The 25570-nt window shown below is 41.2% G+C and overlaps 2 protein-coding genes across 6 annotated transcripts in view; one reads left to right on the top strand and one right to left on the bottom strand.

Annotated features, from left to right (window-relative positions):
• The window catches only part of PALLD (palladin, cytoskeletal associated protein), a 388152-nt gene that overhangs the window by 23569 nt on the left and 339013 nt on the right, over positions 1-25570 (bottom strand). For all 5 annotated transcript variants that reach the window (XM_049864820.1, XM_049864819.1, XM_049864822.1 and 2 more), the window contains 4 exons: positions 13058-13193; positions 9293-9391; positions 6792-7013; positions 2827-2976 (listed from right to left, as the gene is read on the bottom strand). In XM_049864820.1, the coding sequence (XP_049720777.1) occupies positions 2827-2976; positions 6792-7013; positions 9293-9391; positions 13058-13193 (607 nt within the window). The remainder of the gene's footprint in view (positions 1-2826; positions 2977-6791; positions 7014-9292; positions 9392-13057; positions 13194-25570) is intronic.
• Positions 1-25570, top strand: part of CBR4 (carbonyl reductase 4) — a 109722-nt gene that overhangs the window by 82216 nt on the left and 1936 nt on the right. The gene's annotated exons all lie outside the window — the stretch shown is intronic.

Raw genomic sequence — 25570 nt, 5'->3', positions numbered from 1 at the left:
TGTGGCACAGCCTAAGTCCTTTCCCACGGGAGTAGTGAAGAGGAAAAGCCAGGGGGTCAGAAGACCACACACCAGCAACATGCCGGGGGGAAATCCCACCCCAAACGGACTCGCTTACTCTCTAAGATACTGTGGGAGTGGAATACCTCAAAACAGAGCTGATCCTTTACATCCTGGCTTCAAAGGCTCTGCCAGCAATCAGGGCTGCTGCTCTAAGGCAGGGTAACTAGTGTCTTTGAGTAAAAATAAAGATACTATCTCACAGTTATTAAAAGCGTACTAGGTATGAGGTGTACTGAGTGCTTCACACGCACTATTTAAATCTGTATTATTATTCTCATTTTATGGAAGACAAAACTAAGGCAAAGAGAGGTTAAGTGACTTGCTGAACATCACATAGGAAGTGCGCAGCAGAGAGAGAATTCCACTCAGTTCTGCCTGATACCAAAGTTCACGCTCTTAACCCCTTACCCAGTCCGCCTGCCAGGTCCTAGGCTCTTCAGTAAGCTCAGCATCACTCTGCGTTCCTGGTCTGTCTTTGGTGTGTCCCTTCCTTTTGACTTCCTTCCTTTCCTCCTTTGCCTATGTTTTCAAGGGGATCTTCAGCAGCCCTCCTTTATCTACTAACTTCATTATAGTTTGTCAGAAGAGTTTAAATGATCAGAGTCTATGGACCCTTGAGGCTGGCCTGCTGCCTTGAACTCCGCACACATCTTGAGACTACCATTGCCCTGAGCACCTGGTCCTTCCCCATTTAGAACTTTTCCACCTGTAAAAATACATTAGCATACTTCGGAGAAGACTGGCGGTAGACACAGTTGCAATTTTCCATTTGCATTCTTTTGTTCTATAAAATGGCTTACTCCAATAACAATTTAAAACATTTGTTAGGAAAAATACCTTGAAATTAATAGCACGATCCCAGGTGAGGATTAAGGAACACAGATAATTTTATCCCCATAATATTGATTAGCTGCATAATTTCAGTTTTATCCTAATCCTAATATTGCCGCAGGAAAACATTTTTATACGGCAGTTAAGACATTGGAATATGTCATGGATTTGAACTGTGTCCCCCAAAAGTCTGTGCCAACTTGGGTAGGCCATAATTCCCAGTATTATGTGGTTGTCCTCCATTTTGTGATTTTTAAATCATAATCTCTTCCTGTGGTGAAAGAGGATTAGGGTGCGATGTAACACCCCTGCTCAGGTCACATCCCTGATGCAATGTAAAGGGAGTTTCCCTGGGCTGTGGCCTGCACCACCTTTTACCTTACAAGAGATAAAAGGAAAGGGAAGCAAGCAGAGAGTTGGGGACCTCCTACCACCAAGAAAGCAGTGCTGGGAGCAGAGTGCACGTCTTTTGGACCCGGGGTTCCTGCCTGGAGAAGCTCCTAGTCCAGGGGAAGATTGATGACAAGGACATTCCTTTAGAGCTGACAGAGAAAGCCTTCCCCTGGAGCTGATGCCCTGAATTTGGACTTGTAGCCTATTAGACTCTGAGAAAATAAATTTCTCTTTGTTAAAGCCATCCACTTGTGGTAATTCTGTTATATCAACACTAGATGACTAAGACGGAATATAATAAGCATTGTACAAAAAAAGCCAAAAACCAAACCCAGTGCCGTCGAGTCGATTCCGACTCATAGCGACCCTAAAGCACGAGTAGAAATGCCCCATAGAGTTTCCAAGGAGCGCCTGGCGGATTTGAACTGCTGGCCCTTTGGTTAGCAGCTGTAGCACTTGACCAGTATGCCACCAGCATTGTACAGACTCTTAAACGTTTGTAAGCTTTGCTGAATTTATTTGTATTATTTTCTAACACAAAATCTTTCCTTCAAAAGAAATAATGAAATATGAACGGTATAAATAGATTAAAGGTCTTAAAAAGATAAGATGACTGCTGGCTAATCTTCATTAGTTATATGATCAAATTGTTATTTTTATCCTCCTTAAAAAAAAATGTATTATATACATGACTTCTGGAGACTTAGTAAAATTACCCTGGTACACATCGAGCTCTTAAAGTACGAAATCACTCTTTACTCATTTTTGTGTCCTCTGTACCCAGCATAGTGCCTAAAATAGACAAGCTATATATAAGATACTCAATAAAATAGAATTTGCAGGCTTGAATTGGGATCATGATAGCTAGTAGCCCACTATTAAATCCCAGATAGTCAACTGATTTCTTGATCGTAATTTTTTTTTTAAGTATTAGGGCAAATACAAGAGGAAACATTCCGATGGAAATAAAAAATGCCTGAATTCTATATATAGGTATTATCAAAATTATAATTTGTCTACACTTACACATTACTTAAATTCCATTGATGTATGTGTGTGTTTCTTTTTAAATGTTTTACTGTGATTTTCTTCTAGAGTCCACACAGTACTGGGTCTCTCTCTCTCTGCCCTCTCATCCTTTATTTTCTTTGTAGAACTTAGTGCTACCTGAAATTATATTATTTGTGTGTTTGTTACTGGTTGATTTTCTACCTCAGGACTTTGTCTTGCACATCACTACAACCCCATTGTCTACACGGTACACAGCAGGCATTTATAGTGGGCCCTCCATAACAGCTGTGGAAAAAATGCACGGCTGTACCAGAATCATTCCTGTAGAGGAACACCTACCTGATGGAATAAATATGCAGGAAACAAATAACTTTTCTATCCTCTGAAACCAAGATGGATGGGGAATTTGGAAAAATACTTTCATAAGCCGAAGCAGTATGACTCTACTTTTAAACAGTTCCACTGTCCAATTAAATGGCTGTAGGTATTAATACACAGAACTGAGCCCAGCCCTATCCCCGTCTTCACCTGAGGGTTTGCAGCCATAATGGTGTAATTCCCATCATCATCTAAGGTGGAGGCTGCGGTATGGAGCGAGCAGGTCCCGTCGAGATCTCTCTGAATGATGTAGTGATCACTTTTTGGAGAGATCTGCTTCCCATCTTTAAACCAATAGATCTGTGAATGGAAACGGGATTAAAGATTAAGAGTGTGTGTAGACTTACTCTATTTGGGTGACTGACTGATAAATAGTAACAGTGTAGTCTGCAGAGCTAAATCAAGTTTTCAGGTTCAGATGTTAAACCAAACACCCGAATATGATGATTGTTGAGTAAAAAAAAAAAAAAAAAAAGTAGGTAACAAATGAGTTTAATTCTATTTTAGCTTAAAAATTATATATCCTTTAATTAAAAAAAAATGTATATAAGTGGGTATTTACATTCAAAGGAGCCCTGGTGGTGCAGAGGTTAAGTGCTCAGCTGCTAACTAAATCCACCAGCTGCTCTGAGGGAGAAAGACGTGGAAGTCGGCTTCCGTCAAGATTCACAGTCTTGGAGACACCATGGGACAGTTTTACTCTGTCCTATGGGGTCATTAGGAGTTGGAATCGACTCAGTGGCAATGGGTTTACGTTCAAATGCTATTTATATGCAGGGATATATGCCAGAATGTTGACAAGTGTTTTTTTTTATGCAACAGCATTAAAGGCATTTTTCTTTTTGTTTCTTTGTTTTCAAATGTACTGACAATTAATATATATTACTTTTGAAGGTAAAAAAGTTGTTTTAGAGAATGAAAACAGACCTACAGCTGCAATCATTTGATTGAATTGTATGAGACAAATAAAACATGGTGGAGAGGGAGGCACCAGTAAAAGCCTGGTGGCAACTCTATTGCTTTAATTCTGGGTGAAGAAGCATATGCTGAACCGTTGAAAGCTTCTGTCAGCTCTCCCCATTGTGCTAAAGAAAACACGTAGTATTTAGACTTACCTACAATAATTTCCAAACAATAATGTAATTTAGGTTGATAGAAAATTAAATGTGAAAAATTGTTAGAGTAAAAATAAATCTTGACTAAAAAGAAAATTAAAAAATGGTCAGACTGCCTATTCTACAGCTCTTCCTTCCCTTGCTTTTAAACGAGATCACTAGTTCATGGAGCTCTAAGAATTTTATTAGTATTTCTGATCTAGGTGTAAGAGTTATACATCTGGCAGACAGGGCCGTTGTAACGAAAGAGGATGCCAAAGTGGCAAAGTTTCTCTTGGAATTGACAGTACTCCATATTTTTATGACTGATACTGATATTCAGGGGAGATAATTATCAGCCAGCAATTCAGGTACACAAATGGATTAATAACCTACTCACATCAGAGTTACCTATAAACCGGACTGCTCAGACTAGCCCCAGGTGATCTGCTGCCTACGCCCGGGCTCTGTCTGATGACCTTAGGTTTGCGTCTCTCATGAGAGTAGTGCTCTTAGCTTCTTCTTATTAAAAATCCAAATGTACCTTTTTCTTTCCATTTCTTCTTCTTTGTCCCCACTCCCCCACTCTTCTTGGCTACTGCCTTGAAATCAGCACTCCCAGCAGCTCCTTGATCTTTGACCCAGGCTCACCCAAAATCCAAAAAAAAAAAAAGTGAACTCATTGCCGTGGAGTCGATTCCAACTCACAGCGACCCTATAAGACAGTAGAACTGCCCCATAGGATTTCCAAGGAGTGGCTGGTGGATTCGAACTGCCAACCTTTTGGTTAACAGCCAAGCTCTTAACCACTGCACCACCAGGCTCACCCAAGGGCTTCTTAAATCTGTCTGCATTTTTTCTAAAGTTTCTATTCAAACGCCAAGGTCCAAACGCTGATCCATGAGCCTCACAATCAAGGAGGAATTGCTGGCTTCACCACATGGTACTTCATTATCACCTCACCCAACTGTACTGCTCACGTTTACGTAGACTCTTGCCTCTGGGAACATCAGCGCCCATTCTGTATCTTAGAACATTCCTATCAACTGGGCAAAAGGTTCATGACCAAAGTCACGTGCAAAATCACCGGCGGTGTTTAAAACAAACCACGAGGTGCCCCTCTTCGCTCTGGCAGCTCGATTTTGGTCTAAAGCTCACATTTTAATCATGAGACTTTCTCTCACTATGGGGCTGGAATTAGGTCTTAGGGAAAGAACACGATGGTAAAATTTGCCTTCACGACTCTGAAAACAAAATAATGCCTGGAGCTATAGGGAACTCACATGCAGGTGTCAGGTACTGTCGTATCACTTTCCCTTCTTCCATTTACTAATTCTCATTTCAGCTTTTAATTTCAGGGATTGCACTTTTCATTTCTATAGGCTTATTTTACAAATTTTCCTGTTCGTTACCATTCTGTTCTTTCATTGTAGTTGCTATTGCTTTTAAAATTGTTTCAGTCATTTTAAATATTATTTTATAGTCTCCTTAAGACTGTACAGTATTGTGTAATACTTGAGCTTCTGTCCTCCTGTGTCTTGTGCTACTGACTCTCTGCATGGTGGTTCATTTCCTTGTATGGTTCGCAACGTTTAATTGTGAACTCGTGTTCAGTTGTGTTTCCTCTCTCCTCACCTGGAAACTCTGGTGGTGCAGTGGTTAAGAGTTGGGCTGCTAACCAAAAGGTCGGCAGTTCGAATCCACCAGGTGCTCCTTGAAAACCCTATGGGGCAGTTCTACTTTGTCTACTCCCTCTAGGGTCACTATGAGTTGGAATTGACTCAACGGCAATGGGGTTTTTTTTTTTTTTTTTTTGACCTGCAGAAGCCTGATATGCCCCAAGCTGTAAAAGTGTCCTACAGGGCAATTTCCATCTTTCTTATTTCAAAATCATTACATTTTTAATCATTTGGGACTAAATTTCATGTTAATCTCTCTGATTTTGCCTCCATATCACGGCATAGTGTAAATCTGGAGACTCGATTTTTCATGGTGCTTTTTTTTCCCCCGCTCAAGTTTTGTGGAAAAGTGTAATCCGGTATATTGCTTTGCTGGGCTGGTGAACAGAGTTACTCTATTCCTCCTTTAAAGATAAACCAAAACCCTTTGATGTCAAGTGGACTTTGACTCATATCGACCCTAAAGGACAGAGCAGAATTGCCCTGTAGGTTTCCAAGGAGCGGCTGGTGGATTGGAACTGTTGACCTTTTGTTTAGCAGCAGTAGCTCTTAACCACTACCCGACCAGGGCTCCATTAAAGGTAGGGCAGCTCTCTAACCAGCATTTCTACATATCTGCAGAGAGAAGGCTCACATCCCGGTCAGCCTAGTCTTCTACAATATAAGACATTCCTTTGATTATCCTTTCTGAATACCCGACCTCACTCTGTAAATACAGGAAACCTTGGCTTTGTAGATTAAACGTTTGAAGTTTTTACAACCAGCGGTGAGCGTTATTTCTCTGTATGCAATGGGTGGTGGTGTGGGTGGGAGTGTCAGGTTAGTCATATGCAATTTGCGAGTAACAATGTTAACCTTACCTGAGCAGTAAATGATGTAGGTGTGTGAAAAGCTCTCTGTCAATTATTCAATTAGAATCCAATTATTCATTTCCTATTCTATTACTCAAGCCCAAACTCCACCACCCCCTTCTTTTGGTTTCTAATGCCTCCTGAAGATAGCCCTGAACCTAACCAAAAAAAGCAAAAAAAAAAAGCAAAAAAAACCAACCCATTGCAGTGGAGTGGATTCTAACTTACAGTGACCCTATAGGACAGGGTAGAACTGCCCCATAGGGTTTCCAAGGCTGTAAATCTTTACTGAAACAGGCTGCCAGCCTTCCCGTTAGGAGCTGAGCACTTAATCACTGCTCCACCAGGGCTCCTTGGTACTTAAGACATTTACATCATGAATAGTGAGAAAGGTAGTCCACATCTCCTCATTCTACTGTACACGCTGCGCTTTGGAAGCTCAACTCTTTCTCAGAAAATATGACTTGTAAAAAGCCAGGTTTTCAGCTCACCTTTGGCTTTGGATTTCCAGCCACTCTGCATGTGAAAGTTACAGGCATTCCCTCAAAGATCTTGTAGTGTTTCAGCTTCATCTCAAAGAACGGTGCCATTCCATTTTCCACAGGCACATCTCCATACTGAACATCATCACCTGATTCGTCCACAGGAGACCTTTCTAGCCTGTACTCTATTTCACTGATGAGTCTCTGTTCACAGCTGGAGACTTTGTACTCCTATATCCAACAAAGAAAGGTCATGTTAGCAATCTCAGTCCCTTGTGGTACAATGTATCTCACTACTGTTATCCTCCTCTGCAATAAGACATCCTAAAGACAGAGCTAAAAAACATAATCTGGGCCCATTTCAATTCCATATAAAATAAAAAACATCTGGAAGTAAGTATATATGCTATTTCATATTGTCTTCAAGTCCTATCATCCAAACAAACAAATCTCTGAAGATGGGCTTGTTTCTGTTTTCTCTCTTTGGGAGCAGAGAGAAGAACAGAAAAAGGCAGAGGTTATATATTCCTGAACTGTTCATAAAAATAAAACAGTGGAACGCTGATTTCTTTCCATAGGGTAAAGATCAATTCAGAGTGGTGCACATCTCCAGAAGGCCCCAGTACCTGTGGCAAGTAGGTGCAATGTTACATGGCATTTTATCAAAGGAATGACAGAAAAAATGGCACAGTTTTCTTTTCACTCATACAGCCTCTAGACCCCCTCCTTAGCTCAGCAGCTACTTGGAACTATTTCTACCCTCCTTAAAAGAGAAACACGACTGAAAGTCCAGTCAAATTTTTGGCATAAATAAATAAATAAATAAAAGCAAAGCAAGGAACTCATCAACGTCCTTTAGGGATTAAGGTAGACCCTACAGTTCTCTTGCTTACATGTGCAGTGCAGAGAAGGCAGCCCATTAAAAAAAAAAAAAAAATCCCTTTTACTAACAAATATAAGATTTTTAAACTAGGTTTTCTCTTAAATAAGTTACTTGACCCTTAAAAAACAGTTTGTGGGTTGAGGGGAGACATACAATGGAATGAATAAAACGGCAAAAACTATACCACAAGTTGTTTTGTTTGATTCCTATCAAATTCACCAGTTTAAGAACTAGCCCTTGTATTTTTCCTAGACAGGTATAACAAGTGAAAAATTTTTCATAATTTAAGGTTCAGAGTACCCACTAACAACAGGATTATATTCAACTTCGTAACTACATGATGAGAAAAATCATATGATAGTAATTTTGTTAATCTGGTATTAAACTAAAGTACATACTGATCATAACATTGTCTTTAAGTCCTATCATCCAAAAAAAAAAAAAGGTATAACTAACATAGGGCAGAAAAGACAGATACACAGGCACAAAAGGAAGGGCAGACAAAAATCGACACAGTCAAAGACTGGAAGGAGAAGAAAGGTGAAAAGCTTAACCTTTTGACCATCCTGAGGACTCCCTACAGAAGCATGAGGAGACCCAATGTCCTGTAATGGTAGAAGAAAAGAAATGAAGGCTCATAATAGAATAGTAAGAACATGGTAGTAAGATTTCTAGTTTTCTTTAAGTAAAACTTTCACGGTAGCAATATTTAGGACACAAAAACACTTTCAGATTTTGAAGCTTAACCCATTTCTCAGTAGACATGAGAAAAGAGATTACCTGGTGCTTTAAACTTGTCTTAAAAAGCTTTCTTTTAATTTTCCAGGTGACATAACTCCAAATAGAAGTTATGTAGTCTATCTGGAGACTCCAAATGGAAGCAGCAGAGATTATAACACAGCTTATAGCAAATCCACAAAGTGATTCTTTTGGTAGCAGCGAGGGCATAAAAAAAGCATGTTAGACTTCTGCTGATTTGTGATTTATAACTAACTCTGTATGAGAGAGAAGGAAACCCTGGTGGCGTAGTGCGTAGTGGTTAAGTGCTATGGCTGCTAACCAAAGGGTCGGCAGTTCAAATCCGCCAGGCTCTCCTTGGAAACTCTATGGGGCAGTTCTACTCTGTCCTATAGGGTCGCTATGAGTCAGAATTGACTTGATGGCACTGGGGTTGGTTTTTTTTTTGGTTTATGAGACAGAAGCTAAGGGCAGTCTTCCCCGTACATAAATATTGTACTTTGGACATGAAGACTATAACAGGAAATATCCACTACCATTTCAAGCAATTTCAGTGAAAATGTTTTTCTCCATACAAAAATACTTACTATTAAAGCACAGGTCAGGAAAAACAGAAAGATCCTTGAGAATAAACTTATCAACGAGAAGATAAGGAGTATAGGTATCGCTGACTGAAATAATTCCATGAATCACTTAACACTATGTCTGGTACATATTACGTTCCCAATAAATATTCATTATGAGGTTGACTGATGATATCAATACTGCTTTTCTGTGACCTGCCTTTTACTTTTCACCAACTGACCTCAAACATAGTGTCCAAAAAGAGCATGGGGAGAAGAGACAGGGTAATGGTTATTTTTTGAAGAAGTCCAAAGCAGCACTGTACCTGATTCGCTGTTTCCTCTTCTGGCTCCTGAATATTAAAGACATTTGCACTATCAGCACCTAGGAGTCGCCGGGCCATTCTTTCTTCATATGTTAGCCTCTAAACAAAATAAGTCACAGAAGAGTACGGAATTAGAAAAATCACAATTGTGTATCACCTCATAAAAAGGGAAAAAAAAGAAGGTCTTGATGTTTTCTGTACCCATTCTCTCTTTATCTTCAGAATCTTGCATGTAGGAGGAAGTCTTTTTTCCCCTTACCTCCTTTGTACTGCCTTTCACCTCCCCTTCTGATCCTAATGACCTAATCCAGTGTTGGGAGATAGGGCAATTAATCTTGGGAGCTGCCAACAGATATACCACAAATTTAAGGTGCGAGTAACAAGCAAAAGCAATTAAGGGAGAAACAACATGGAAAATATGTGTCATAGGCACTGGATATACTTATCTTTAATTATAAACAGACAGAGGAGAAAGAAGATTTCAAACAGCAAAATATTATTTACAGGAAATGTTTTATTCATAGCCCTCCCTGGGCTTCCGTAGAGCTAAGTCAGCCCACAGACTCTAAGAAGGGACGTTTTAGACCAGCCGGCTGTGATGCTTCTCTCTGCTTTGGTGCCATCTCACTTCTGAGATCATTTCCTAGGCTGCTGTGTAATGTAGGTAAGTATAATAATCCACACAGAATGATTGCACATAGTGAAATTAGCAACAGAGGTATAAAGGGTATTTGCCAAAGCTAACACCTACAGTCCATGATTCTACTCATAGTACTAAGGTGTGTCTGACCAAGCCATGGTATCGGCAAGTGCCACATCTACATGTGAAAGCTGGACAATGGATAAGGAAAAGAAGAACTGATGCCTTTCAATTATGGTGTTGGCGAATGATATTGAATATACCATGGACTGCCAGAAGAACAAAGAAGTCTGTCTGTCTTGGAAGAAGTACAGCCAGAATACTCCTTAGAAGCGAGGATGGTGAGACTTCATCTCACATACTTTGGATGTGTTATCAGGAAGGACCAGTTCCTGGAGAAGGACGTCATGTTTGGTAAACTAGAGGGTCAGCGAAAAAGAGGAAGACCCTCAGTGAGACAGACTGATACAGTGGCTGCAACAATGGACTCAAACAGCAACGATTGTGAGGATGGTGCAGGACCTGGCAGTGTTTCGTTCTGTTGTCTGGAGGGTTGCTATGCATTGGAACCGACTCGACGGCCCCTAACAACAAGAACAACAACTTACAGGGAGACTGCTTGCCCATTAGGCAAAGAAAGTGGTAGTGATTTTACATCTAGCAACCAGCACTTTGAAACAGGCCAAAACCATTTTTACTAGGCCATTCTTATCTAAGGGAAATGCTAACATTTTCTTATTTTGTCTTTTGGGATGATTCCTGCTCTTGTTCTCTTTACTATAGGCTTGAAAGCGCTTTAGAATTATAAAGGAGGAATGATCAGAGATCATCTGGCCCATCGGGGCATTTTATAAAAAAAAGGTGATCTGAAATAGTATCTATCCAGGGGTAGAGAATAATCTATTAAAGAAAAATCTATCAAAAAAAAAAAGAAAATCAGAGGCTATTTCAGATAAATTTCTCAATATAGATGCAAAATCTATTAGGAACTTTCTAGTCAGAAAAATATGTTGGGTAAACTTACAATTTCCAGTAACTGTTGGTTCCAGTCCCAGTTGGAACCAGGAAGTAAAACACACCAATTGGTAAATTATAAACAGTCCCAAAATTCAACCGATTGTATTTAATAAAGAAGGGTAGTGGAAGATGTCTGAATGGTGCAAGGAGTGTCTCAGTCCAGTATTTAACTTTCTTACGTCTATCATAAAAATCCGGAAGTTCAATTTTCAAAGAGAACTTTAAATTTCTGCTTTCTTAAAAATCCTTCCTAATCTTTTCACAAGTCATTGTATTAACATCAAACGGACTGCAGTTATTTCCACCCTGTTCCTTACGAGCGGGAATATCAGTTTGCTATCTATTCCTTTTCCCTCACTAGATGCAGCTGTGATCAGTAGAAGTCATTTCTCCTTCACAGCTTTGTTTCTGAATCACTACGCCATGTGGATATGTAAGCCCTTCTCTGCAGAAGACAAAAATAAGTGGCAGGATAGTATGTAACATAGGAGAAAGTGCTTAAGAAGCCCATTTTTTAAAGAGGGAAATCTTACTTTTCTTCTCTTAAGCTCTCATGTGTGGAAACCTATGGAACTTATTGCGAATGACATTCACTGCTAAACAGATAAATAGAAATAATATTTATACATATAGCAATGGTATATATAAAATACATATATATCACAGATAAATATAATATAAAAATATAAATAATATGGTACATGAAGCAATAATAGCTTATAGACGTCTTCCCTGAATCAAGAGAATCTTAGTCCATAAGGAATATTTAAACAACCAACCAACCAAAAAAAAAAAAAAACACTAGCAAGATGGCCTTACCTAACTGGAAAAAGTTCACAGAAGTATTTGTTTCAATCTTTCAAAGGCTTTAGTTGACAGAGCCAGGGAAAGCTTCCAGAGTATGTACATTTACACATGCAGTAAGTTATTCCAGGAAGAAAGTATTTTCCCTTTGTGAAAATCTTCCATATTCAGTGGAATGAGTAACTAACACAAACTCTCATTATAATTTTCATCTTCCTGAACTCAGATTAAGACACTCTAATAATTAAAATCAGCATTCAACATCCTTCGTCTACTCCCACCTTCCCCATCATGTGGCCTGTTCTCACCTATTCATTTATTAATGCTTAACAATTAAAATACCCAGAAAACATAACCAACGGAGAGCTTTCTGCTCTGAAAGCGGTTTCATATACAAACAGGAGGCTTTACATGAAGAGTCCTTTATCCTCTTCCATTTAGGAGCCAGGCAACTTTTTATGATGATGATTCCACAATAAATTCATAAAAGGCTCCTTCTCTTTACCTGGGGAATCTTGTTGGCTAGATCTGCTTTTTCCATCTCCTTAAAATACTCTGATGTGGTAAGAAAAGGGTTAAAACAAAGTGACGGGGAAGTATGTAATTCCAATGGAGAAAACTTTCCATCCTTTTTTTTTTTTTACTAGACCCATTTATCTACTCTATAGTTCTGTAGTCTGAAAACATATCTCTCTCTCTTTTTTTTTTTTTTTAAGTTTGGTTGTCTTACCTAACAAACTAGAATAAGACTGGAGAACAGCTTTACTCCCTCAGAGACCTGCATCAATCCCCTGTAACAGTCTGGTAGACTAGAACTGGACTTCACAGTGGTTGGTTTCCCTAGGGAAGGTATTTGCACATAGAAACAGTACCTGTCATGGAATCCAAATTCCAATCCACTGCTTCCGTGTAGACGCAAACCAGCGCAGAGCGCGCCTCCTGCCTTCTTCCCTACCCCAGCCAGCGGGAGAGGAATCCCGTGCTCTTTTTTTTAACATTGCCACTACTCATTGTACTTGCAACCCTAATTTATTCCATTCAAAACCAGCTTTCCTTCCTTTCTCTCCAACTCTCTCTTTTCACTCCAAGAATGGTTCATGAGTAGAAGGGAGCCGTGAAGACCGATAGAAGCCTTTCTTTCTTTTCCACAGATTCTAGCCATGATACTAAGAATAATGCTGAGATTCAGGGGTAATAAAATTAATTTTGTGGACAAATCTTAAGAACATAAGTCTTAGTGAAGCGAGGGAACAGCTTTTTGATATGGGCAGAGAATATCCCAAGCCCCACGTTTATCTCAGTACCGGCTGGCCGTTGTTCAGGAGGTCCTCCTTGAAGCGAAGTTTTCGTTCCAGGTCTTGAATGACAGCATCCTTTGTGCCTTGGATCTCCTCATCAGAGGCTATTCTAGCAGTTCTACTAGCTTTCTTTGGAAATCCCCTGCAGGACAAAAACACAAGGCAGTATGGTCAGTTGTCAGGCATATAAATCCAAGTGAAACAGTCAAGCCCAACAAAGAGACGGTGCGAGGTGGCAACGTGTCACTTCTGCTCGTTATTTTGTGCTACATCTGTTGCAACTAATTATGGAAAAAGCCACGAAAGCTAGGTTCAGCAGCTCAGGTAACACTAATTGGAACCAGTTTTTAGAGGAAGTTCAAATACCTTTTATGGGGCAGTATACCTCAGTGGAAGGAGCCCTGGTGGTGCAGTGGTTATGTGCTTGGCTGCTAAACAAAAGGTGGGTGGTTAAAATCCAGCAGCCACTCAGCAGGAGAAAGATGTGGCGTTCTTTTTCTGTAAAGATTTAACCAAACCAAAGCAAACCCACTGCCGTCGAGTCAGTTTCAACTCATAGCAACCCTATAGGACAGAGTAGAGCTGCCCCATAGAGTTTCCAAGGAGCGCCTGGCAGATTCGAACTGCCGACCTTTTGGTTAGCAGCCGTAGCACTTAACCACTAGACCACCAGGGCCTTGGAAATCCTATAGGGCCATTCTACCCTGTCCTATAGAGTCACTAGGAGTCATAATCAACTCGACAGCAATGTCTTAGTTATACCTCAGTGGTAAATGCCAAGGAGGCAGCAATGGAAAGTGAAAAATGATGTGATTTGTAACCAGGCAGGTTTAAAATCTGGCTCTGCCTTGTATTAGGCTTTTAACTTTGGGAAAGTTTTATAACCTCTCATAAAATGGGTATAAAAATACATACCACATATGATTGCTGAGGAGCCCTGGTGGTGCACTGGTTAAGGGCTTGGGTGCTAATGAAAAGGCCTGCAGTTTGAATTCACCTGCCACTTCTTGGAAACCCTACGGGGCAATCCTATCCTGTCTTGTAGGGTCACTATGAGTCGGAATCAACTCGACAGCAATGGATATGACTGTTGAGAGAATCTGAAAGAGAATGTATTTCTTTCATATTTTCACTTATTCCTTCTGACCCTCGGTAACTCATTTACTCAACAACAGTGCCTAGCTCATTCTAAGCAAATATTAAGTTGTTACCTTCCATCTCTACCCCTTCTTTCCTAAATTAATTACGGTAAGTCAATGTTAGCTGATGCAAAGCTATTTCATACCAGGGGCCCTTGGGGGATCTGCAGGTACTACTACACCTGGTGCACCCCAAACCTCCCAAGCCTCCCAGAGAGCCTAGAGCTCTGAGGACAGGTGGCACCTCAGGACCCTCCTTTCCAAGGGCAACAATCATGTCCTGAGTCCTGTGAGCCAGGTCATTGGTACTGAATGTTTGATGGATGTGGAATCACTATTGTCGATACTGAAAGCAAATCACTTCCTATTTTTCTTCCTTTTCCCTCATGGGGCTATGGGTAAAGATTAATGAGAAATGGAATACGATACAATGGAGAAAAGAAATGAACCGTAACCACCCATGTCAAGAAGGTGAAATTTGAAAAACATCCCATCGAGTTAAAATGAACAAGTCACAGAATACGTACAATATGATTCCATTTATAAACAGGCAAATGCCAAGAAGTCAATTCCTAGGGCTGTGGTCCTAAAAGCGTGGTCCCTTAAAGTCAGCACAACCAGACTAAACCAAAAGCTAAGAAGTTTCCTGAATACAACCAAATACTTCGAGGGACAGAGTAGTAGGAGCAGGGGTTTGGGGACCATAGTTTCAGCAGACTGGTAGGTCAATTGGCATAACAAAGTTTATTAAGAAAATGTTCTGCATCCTATTGTGGTGAGTGGTGCCTGCGGTCTTAAAAGCTAGTGAGCAGTTATCTAAGACACATCAATTAGTCCCAACCCACCTGGAGCAAAGGAGAATGAAGAATGCCAAAGACGCGAGGAAAATATTAGCCCAAGAGACAGAAAGGGCCACATAAACCAGAGACTCCATCAGCCTGAGACCAGAAAGACTAGATGGTACCTGGCTACCACCAATGACTGCCCTGACAGGGAACACAACAGAGACTCCCCAATGGAGCAGGAGAAAAGTGGAGTACAGAACTCAAATTCTAGTAAAAAGACCAGACTTAATGGTTCTGACTGAGACCGGAGAGAGCACCGGAAGACATAACCCCGTGGACTCTGTTAACCCAGAACTGAAACCATTCCTGAAGCCAACTCTTCAGACAAAGATTAGACTGGACTGTAAGCCATAATATGATACTCGCGAAGAGAGGGCTTCTTAGCTCAAGTAGCTACATGAGACTAAATGGGCAACTTCTGTCCGAAGGCATGATGAGAAGGCAAAAAGGGACGGGAGCTGGCTGAATGGACACGGGAAATCTGGGGTGGAAAGGAGGAGTGTGCTGCACATTATAGGGAGAGCAACTAGGGTCACGTAACAATGCGTGTATAAATTTTTGTATGAGAAACTAACTTCAACTGTAAACTTTCACTCAAAGCACAATTAGAAAAAAACAGAGTGTGATCCGTTGACCAGCAGCATCAGCATCACCTGAGAAATTGTCAGAAATGCTGATTCTTGGCCTCGGGCCAGACTTACTCCATCAGAAACTCTGGGCTGAGACCCAGAAACCTGTGCTTAACAAGCCCTCTGGGTGATTCTGATACACGTGAAAGCTTGAGAAACACAGCTTAGGGAAGCGTACATACACGGTAAAACTATGAAGCGAAGTAAGAGATTGATTAATTCAGAGGTATTGAGGTACTGGGTACCTCTGGGGGATGCATGGGAGATATAATTGGGAAGGGTCACCCAGGGGGCTTCATTAAAAAAAAACAAAAAAACCTTTGCCATCGATTCCAACTCATAGCGAGCCTGCAGGACAGAGCAGAACTGCCCCATAAAGTTTCCAAGGAGCGGCGGGTGGATTCAAACTGCCAACCTTTTGCTTAGCAGCCGAACTCTGAAGCACTATGCCACTAGGGGGCTTCACAGGTACTACAAATGGGTAGGATTTTCATTTCAACATTGTTTTTTAGACTACATGTTGTATACCTAAAAAACCGTATGTACTCCCTTATTTATTATATTTCATGATAAGATATTTCTAAGTTAAAAAAAATGTTTAGTGTAAATCTGTCAAGGCATCCTGTGCCTGGTATCACTTCACTGATGTGATAAAGTACCAATAGAGGCCAAGGATATATATAAACATTAAAAAAAAAAAAAAAAAACAACTCATTGCCTTCAAGTGGATTCTGACTCATAGTGACCCTATAGGACAGAGCAGAACTGCTCCACAGAGTTTCCAAGGAGCACCTGGTGGGTTTGAACTGCTGACCAGTTGGTTAGCAGCTGTAGCACTGAACCACTATGTCGCCAGGGTTTCCAAAATAAACGTTAGGGTTCACCAAAACCTCTGCTTCTCCTCATTTCAGCCATAGTGCTGGGAGCAAAACAAGCACTAAGTACGCGGTAGAAAATATGAGGATCCTTGAACAGCTCTGCACCCTATTAATATCAGTAACCTGATAATGTCAGTAACATGTACTCCAGGGGCCCATGCTCCCAGTTGCCTTCCCAACAGCCATTTTTTCTTCTTGTCCACTCTCCTTTGTTTCCTTGCTGACCTTTCCCTGATTTTGTTGAGTTTTCACCCTTCAATGTGCTCAGAGGAGGTGAGTAGTCTCAACCCTCTGGATAGTGATTAGTTTAGCCAGAGGCATGTGATATGACTAGGGGAGTGGGGGTGGGAGTGAGAGTGTGAGGTGCTGTCATGGATTGTATTGTGTCCCCCAAAAATATGTGTATCAATTTGGCTTGGCCATGATTCCCAGTGTTGTATGATTGTGCACCATTTTGTCATCTGATGTGATTTTACTTTGTGTTATAAATCCTACCTGTATGATGTTAATGAGGTGGGTTAGGCACCTTATGTTAATGAGTCAGGACTCAATCTACAACACTGGATTGTGTCTTAAGCCAATCTCTTTCGAGATATATAAGAGAGAAGCGAGCAGAGAAACAGGGAAACCTCATCACCAAGAAGGCAGTGCTGGGAGCAGAGCAGGTCCTTTGGACCCAGGGCTCCTGCGTGGAGAAGCTCCTAGTCCAGGGGAAGACTGATTATAAGGACCTTCCTCCAGAGCCAACAGAGAGAGAGTCCTAGAGCTGACACCCTGAATTTGGACTTGTAGCCTACTAGACTGTGAGAGAATAAACTTCTGTTTGTTAAAGCCATCCAGTTGTGGTATTTGTTATAGCAGCACTAGATGACTAAGACAATTTGGTACTGAGAGAGTGGGGTGCTGCTCTAACAGATACCTAAACCTAAAATGTGGAAGTGGATGTGAAACTGTGAATGGATAGAGGACTCAGAAGGAAGTGAGGAGAACTGCTAACACTGAAGACAGTACAGATGGTGAGAAGCATCAGCAGAGAACCGGCAGCAGCAACGGACTGACTGAAGAAGAACAAGGAGCCCGGTGCCCGTGAGCCCTGGGGCTGACCCACGGAGCGAGACAGCTGAATGCCTTTGCCCTGGAGGCTTCCTGGTGGAGGGGGTGTTTCCAGGCACTTATCGGTGGAGCTAGGTGTGCCAAACCATAGAAGGAGAGAGCTGAGTGCCTTCTGGCCAAAGTTTACTGGTGGAGTGGGGTGCCTCCAGGCACTTACTGGTGGAGCTACAGAGCTTGGAATACTTGCCCTAGCAGGGCACATGCGGGCATGAGGCCCGAGGGGCTGAGAGGCCATGGAACCAGGAATGAGAAGCTGAAGAGACAAGGAACACAGGGAGCTAAGCTGCCTCAGTCTCGAAGGGTATGGCCATGACCTCTGGGGTTGCAGGCCATGACCTCTGGGGTTGCAAAGCGTGCAGCCATGGCGTCTGGTGTTTCTAAGAGTGCAGTTGCCACGCAGATGGACTAGGAGGATGGTGTGCCTAAAACCAAGAGAACAGAGTTGCTGTCCCAGTGGGCTTGGAAGGTGGAGCTGAAACCCAGAGCTGCGGGGCCTCCACTCTGAATCTGGAGAGTGTGGCCAACACCTAGAGACTGGAGGGCATTGTGTAAATGGTCTTAGAGGACAGAAGATTATTTTCAAGCCTTGAGGGCTAATGTAATGTGTTCTTCTGATTTTCATGGTGCCTGTTATCCCTTCTTTCCCTCCAATTTCTCCCATTTGTAATGGAAATGTCTAGCTTGTGCCTGTTCCACCACTGTGCTTTGGAAGTGCTTGTGCCTGTTCCACCACTGTGCTTTGGAAGTAGATAATTTGTATTCTAGATTTCACAGATGAAAAGGGATTTTTGGATTTTGGACTTGGAGTTGATTTAAGACTTTTGCTATGATATGATGGGGTGAATGTGTTTCACATGTGGCAAGGACATGGATTTTTGGGAGCCAAAGGGTGAAATGCCATGGACTGAATTGTGTCCCCCCAAAATATGTACATCAATTTGGCTTGGCCATGATTCCCAGTATTGTGTCATTGTCCATCATTTTGTCATCTGATGTGATTTTCTTATGTGTTGTAAACTCTACCTCTATGATGTTAATGAGGTGGGATAGGCGGCAGTTATGTTAATGAGGCAGGACTCAGTCTACAAGACTAGATTGTGTCTTGAGCCAATCTCTTGAGATATAAAAGAGAGAAGCTAGCAGAGAGACAGTGGAACCTCGAACCACCAAGAAACCAGTGCCAGAAGCAGAGAAACCCCTAGTGTGGAGAAACCCCTAGTCCAGGGGAAGAATGATGATGAGGACCTCCATCAAGAGCCAACAGAGAAAGCCTTCTCCTAGAGCTGATGCCCTGAATTTGGACTTCTAGCCTACTAGCCTGTGAGAGAATAAACTTCTGTTTATTAAAACCATCCACTTGTGGTATTTCTGTTACAGCAGCACTAGATGACTGAGACAGGTACCCTAGTTAAAATGTTTCTATCTCTAGAAAGAAAAACAGGAAGAAATGCCCCTCCTCTTCTTTCACCAGCTATCACTGTGGCATGAATGTAATGCCAAAGCTGCTGCAGCCACTTTGTGACCATGAGGGGAGATCGCCTAACATGCCACTGATGTTGTTAGGTGCTATCGAGTCGGTTCTGACTCATAGTGATCCTATGTACAACAGACCAAAACACTGCCCAGTCCTGTGCCATTCTCATAATTGCTGTTATGCTTGAGCCCATCGTTACAGCCACTGTGTTAATCCATCTCATTGAGAAACTTCCTCTTTTTTGCTTGTCCTCTACTTTACCAAGCACGAAAAGCTTCTCCAGGGCCTGGTCCCCCCGATCACATGTCCGAAGTATGTGAGACATAATCTCGCCATCCTTGCCTCTAAGGAGCATTCTGGCTGTACTTCTACCAAGAGAGATTTGTTTGTTCTTTTGGCAGCCCACGATATATTCAATAGTTTAGACAACACCATAATTCAAAGGCGTCAATTCTTCTTCCATCTTTCTTATTCATTGTCCAGCTTTTGAATGCATATGAGGCGACTGAAAACACCATGATTTGGGTTAGACACACCTTAGTCTTCAAGGTGCTTTTTAACACTTTAAAGTGGTCTTTTGCAGCAGGTTTGCCCAATGCAAGGTGTAATTTAATTTCTTGACTGCTGCTTCCATGGGTGTTGATTGTGGATCCAAGTACAATGAAATCCTTGACAACTTCCATCTTTTCTGTTTATCATGATGTTGCTCATTGGTCCAGTTGTGAGGATTTGTGTTTTCTTTATGTTCAGCTGTAATCCATACTGAAGGCTGTGGTCTTTGATCTTAAACAGTGAGTGCTTCAAGTTCTCTTCACTTTCAGCAAGCAAAACCGTGTCATCTGCATAACACAGGTTGTTCATGAGTCTTCCTCCAATCCTGATGCCACATTCTTCTTCATATAGTCCAGCTTCTGAGATTATTTGCTCAGCATACAGATTGAATAAGTATGGTGAAAGGATACACCAATATGCCAATGATGGTAGACTGCAAAGATGGAGAGAACCTGGGTTCCTGATAATATTTTTGTGACAGTGTTAATCCACCATGGAACCAACCTATCCCAGATTTGTTATGGAAGTCAAAAAAAAAAAAAAAACTCATGTATTTAATCTGCTTGTAGCTGAGTCTTCTGATACTTGTATTGGAAAATATGCTAACTGATAAAAACTGCTTTTCCAGGCCCTTCCTTCCTAATCATTTGCCCCTGATGTTCAAATAGGATGACACTGGGCTTTGACATTATAGAAACAAATGAAAGAAATAGAATATTGTGATATCCTGTGTTCATAACATCTAAAAGTGATTAGTAAAACCTTAAGTTGTATCTCACTGGGAATTGATCATGATTTCAGTGAGCTGAGGAAGGAACCTGAGAAATGCTGACAGAAGAATCACAGGAATTATGACTTATGACTTCAGTTTTTGGTACCACGCAATCTCTTAACAAAAATGTGCCTAGTTTGCCCATTTTCTTCTGCGTGGAGCTTCTCTCTCCTAGTCTTTGTCTCAGGGCTCAGTCGTCAGGCTTCAGGGCTTCAGTTTAATGTCTCCTCAGAAAGGATGTCCTGACAAAATCTACCCCCTGTTACTGCACCATGTTTGTTTTCTTCATTGCAGTGCCCATCACATTTTATCAGTATATATTGTTTTATAATGGTCTCTCCCTCACCATTTTAAAATTAATTTGTTAATTACAATGCTTGTCAAATAGCAGACACTTAAATAACATTTGTGGGCCAAGTGAGTGGACGTGCTACGCATCTCCACTTCTAACCTTTCCCTATCTCCCTTCGGTGAAGAAAATTTGTGCCACCACCATCTGATTCTGAAAGAAATCAGATTACATGGAAAAAGTCAGGCTCAGGGCAAGTAAAAATGACAAAACTTCAAAAAAAATTAAGTTCTGCACTTCTTATGACTACAGCCTTACACCTGAGAATTAAAAGAGCTACACTTCGAACTCGCCTGAAAGGTAAAACTGAAGGCAGCTAGCTCTCTGTTACATCAGATATTATTTGGAACATATGAGTTCCCATTATTACTCTAAGCTTAAACATAACACAGTTGCACAACTGTATGATGATAAGTGGCTTTTGAGGACAGAAGGCTTCACTGTATTCCTGAGGCAGACTACACCGAGAGCAGTGTTCTCCACACAAATGAAGAAGAATGGGGCAAAAGGGTGACTATCAAGGGTGGAATGGATCGCCTAAGCACGAGAAACAGAGGACTGTTTTTTTGTTGTTTTATTTTAAAAAACAGCCAGCATTCTTTTGAACAAGTAAACACCTGTCTATTCACTACAGGAGTCTGCATTGTGCAGTGGTCAAGAGCTTGCCTACTAACCAAAAAGTTGGCACTTCGAATCCACCAGCTGCTCCTTGAAAACTCCTCTGTCCTACAGGGTTGCTATGAGTTGGAATTGACTCGATGGGGATGGGTTTGGTTTTTTACTCACTACAGAGTGAGTCCTGTTGTTTGGAAAGCATTTCTCAGCATACTTTCAGAGGGACTTAAAACAACTTAGAACAACTGCTCCAGGACAGCCATTCACCTTGGTTTGGGTCCCTGCCACCCAGATACTACACAGTAACAAAAAACACAAATAAAATTACTCTTGACCCAAATAAAAACCCTAATCATTCCATATTTCTCTTAACAAGCCAATTCCCTAAACATATCAATATTACCAGCATTAGAAGGGCAACTACGTAATTCCTATTTCCCTCATATTTTTAAGAAATTATTTTCCTTTAAGATACATCTGTTTTCTTGGTTTTCAACAATTAACTCTGAATAAAAATCAATCAAAAAAAAATTTAAATGCCTAGTAGTCCTTCCACAAGTACTTACTGAGCATCTAGCAAGGCACAGAGCTAAGCCAACATATCAATATAAATTTTGTCAAGCCTGGAACAAAATAGTTGGTTTGAAAGGTAAGCGATGGTACCGCCTGATGACATCGTGTAATTCTACTATCTTGGGAATTTTTATGCATAAAAAAGGAAAAAACAAAACAAAAAGCTTCATCACTATAGTCTCAACACTATTCTACATGATATGCAGACAACAACCAAATTCTAAGGATGGTTCTTGATCACAAAAGGTTTATCATCTAGTTGGGGAACGAGTTAAGGAACAAACTGTATGGTGCTAATTCTAAGTGCAATGTTGTTGTCAGGTGCCGCCGAGTTGGTTCCAACCCATAGCGACCCTATGCACAACAGAGCAAAATACTGCCCTGTCCTGCGCCATCCTCAGAATCATTGCCATGCTTGAGCCCATTGTTGTGGCCACTGTGTCAATCCATCTCATTGAGGGTCTTCCTCTTTTTCGCTGACCCTCTACTTTACCGAGTATGATGTCCTTCTCCAGGGACTGATTCCTCCTGGTAACATGTTCAAAGTACGCGAGATGTAGTCTCACCATCCTTGCTTCTAAGGTGCATTCTGGTTGTACTTCTTCCAAGACAAACTTGTTCCTTCTTTTGCTATGAGTTGGAATCGACTCGATGACAATGGGTTTGGTTTGGTTTTTGGTTCGGCAGTCCATAGTATATTCAATATTCTTCGCCAACACCACAATTCAAAGACGTCAATTCTTCTTCGGTCTTCCTTAATCACTGTTCAGCTTTTGCATGCATATGAGTGATTGAAAATACCATGGCTTAGGTCAGGCAGACCTTAGTCCTCAGGGTGACATCTTTGCTTTTCAACACTTTAAAGAGGTCTTTTGCAGCAGATTTGTCCAATGCAATGTGTCTTCTGATTTCTTGACTGCTGCTTCCATGGCTGTTGATTGTGGATCCAAGTAAAATGAAATCCCTGACAACTTCAATCTTTTCTCCGTTTATCATGATGTTGCTTACTGGTCCAATTGGGAGGATTTTTGCTTTCTTTATGTTGAGGTGTAATCCATACTGAAGGCTGTGGTCTTTGATCTTCCTCAATCAGTGCTTCAAGTCCTCTTCACTTTCAGCAAGCAAGACTGTGTCATCTGTATACCACAGATTATTAATCAGTTTTCCTCCAATCCTGATGCCCCATTCTTCTTCTATATATAGTCCAGCGTCTCTGATTATTTGCTCAGCATATGGATTGAATAGGTACGGTGCAAGGATACAACCCTGACACACACCCTTCTTGACTTTAAACTATGCAGTAACCCCTTGTTCTGTTCAAATGACTGCCTCTTGATCCATGTACAGATTCCTCATGAGCACAATTAAGTGTTCCAGAATTCCAATTCTCTGTGGTGCTATCCATAATTTGCTATGATCCGCACAGCTGAATGCCTTAGCATAGTCAACAAAACACATGTAAACACTTTTCTGGTAGTCTCTGCTTTAATCCAGGATCCATCTGACATCAGCAACGATATCCCTGATTCCACATCCTCTTCTAAATCCAGCTTGAGTTTCTGGCAGCTCCCTGTCAATGTACTGCTGCAGCTGCTTTTGAATGATCTTCCACAAAATTTTGCTTGCATGTGATATTAATGATACTGTTTCATAATTTCGCATTCGGTTGGATCGCCTTTCTTGGGAATAGGCATATGTACAGGTAGCTGTCTTCCAAATTTCTTGGCATAGATGGGTGAGCATTTCCAGCGCTGCATCCACCTGCTGAAATATCTCAACTGGTATTCGGTCGATTCCTGGAGCCTTGTTTTTTGCTAATGCCTTCAGTGCAACTTGAACTTCTTCCTTCAGTACCATTGGTTCCTGATCATATTTTACCTCTTGAAATGGCGGAACATCAACCAGTTCTTTTTGGTATAGTAACTCTGTGTCCTCCTATCTTCTTTTGATGCTTCCTGCATTGTTTAATATTTTCCCTGTAGAATCCTTCAGTATTGCAACTCGAGACTTGAATTTTTTCCTTCAGTTCTTTCAGAAATTCAAGCATGTTCTTCCCTTTTGGTTTTCTATCTCCAGCTCTTTGCACATGTCATCATAATACTTTACTTTGTCTTCTTGAGCAGCCCTTTGAAATCTTCTCTTCAGCTCTTTTACTTCATCATTTTTTCCATTTGCTTTAGCTACTCAATGTTCAAGGGTAAGTTTTAGAGCCTCTTCTGACATCCATTTAGGTCTTTTCTTTCTTTCCTGTCTTTTTAACTACCTCTTGCTTTCTTCATGTATGATGTCCTTGCACAACTCATCTGGTCTTTGGCCATTAGTGTTCAATGCGTCAAATCTGTTCTTGAGGTGGTATCTAAATTCAGGTGGGATATACTCAAGATCATACTGTGGTTCTAATTTTCTTCAGCTTCCACTTGAACTTGCCTATGAGTAACTGACTGTCTGATCCATAGCCCGGCCCTGGCCCTGTTCTGACTGATGATATTGAGCTTTTCCATTGGCTCTACCCACAGGTGTAGGGGATGTAACTTCTGTGTATTCTATCTGGTGAGGTCCATGTGTACAGTCGCTGTTTATGTTGGTGAAAAAAGGTATTTTCAATGAAGTCGTTGGTCTTGGCAAAATTCAATTATGCAATCTCCGGCATCATTTCTATCAGCGAGGCCGTTATTTTCCAATTACTGATCCTTCCTTGTTTCCAACTTTTGCATTCCAATTGCCAGTAATTATCAGTGCATCCTCATTGCCTGTTTGATCAATTTCAGACTGCAGAAGTTGGTAAAAATCTTCAATTTCTTCATCTTTGGCCTTAGTGGTTGGCGTGTAAATTTGAATAGTCGTCATATTAAGTTGTGTTCCTTGTAGGTGTATGGATATTATCCTATCACTGACAGCATTGTATTTCAGGATAGATCTTGAAATGCTCTTTTTGACAACACCATTCCTCTTCAAGTTGTGATTCCTGGCATAAGCATAGCAGGCCATGTGATTGTCTGATTCAATATGACCAATACCAGTCTATTTCAACTCACTAATGCCTAGGATATCAGTCTTCATGTGATCCATTCATTTTTGACGATTAGCAATTTTCCTAGATTCATATTTCATACATCCAGGTTCTGATTATTAATGGATGTTTGCAGCTGTGTCCTCTCATTCTGAGTCATGTCACATCAGGAAATGAAGGTCCCGAAAGCTTGACTCCATCCACATCATTAAGGTCGACTCTACTTTGAGGAGGCAGCTCTTTCCCAGTCATCTTTTGAGTGCCTTCCAACCTGAGGGGCTCATCTTCCAGCACTATATCAGACAGTATTCTCTTGCTGTTCATAAGGTTTTCGCTGGCTAATCCTTTTCATAAGTAGACTGCTGGGTCCTTCTTCCTAGTCTGTCTTAGTCTGGAAGCTCAGCCGAAACCTGTCTGCTATAGGCGACCCTGCTGGTATTTGAATACTGGTGGCATAGCTTCTAGCATCATAATAACACACAAGTCCCCACAGTAAGACAAACTGACAGACACGTGGGGGAAGGGCAATGGAACAAGAAAACCAGAGCTGGCTAGAATGACTGGTGAAGA

The sequence above is a fragment of the Elephas maximus genome, chromosome 21 (genome assembly GCF_024166365.1).
Source record: "Elephas maximus indicus isolate mEleMax1 chromosome 21, mEleMax1 primary haplotype, whole genome shotgun sequence".
NCBI classification, from domain to species: domain Eukaryota; kingdom Metazoa; phylum Chordata; class Mammalia; order Proboscidea; family Elephantidae; genus Elephas; species Elephas maximus.
This window is presented reverse-complemented; position numbering and strand designations above follow the sequence as displayed.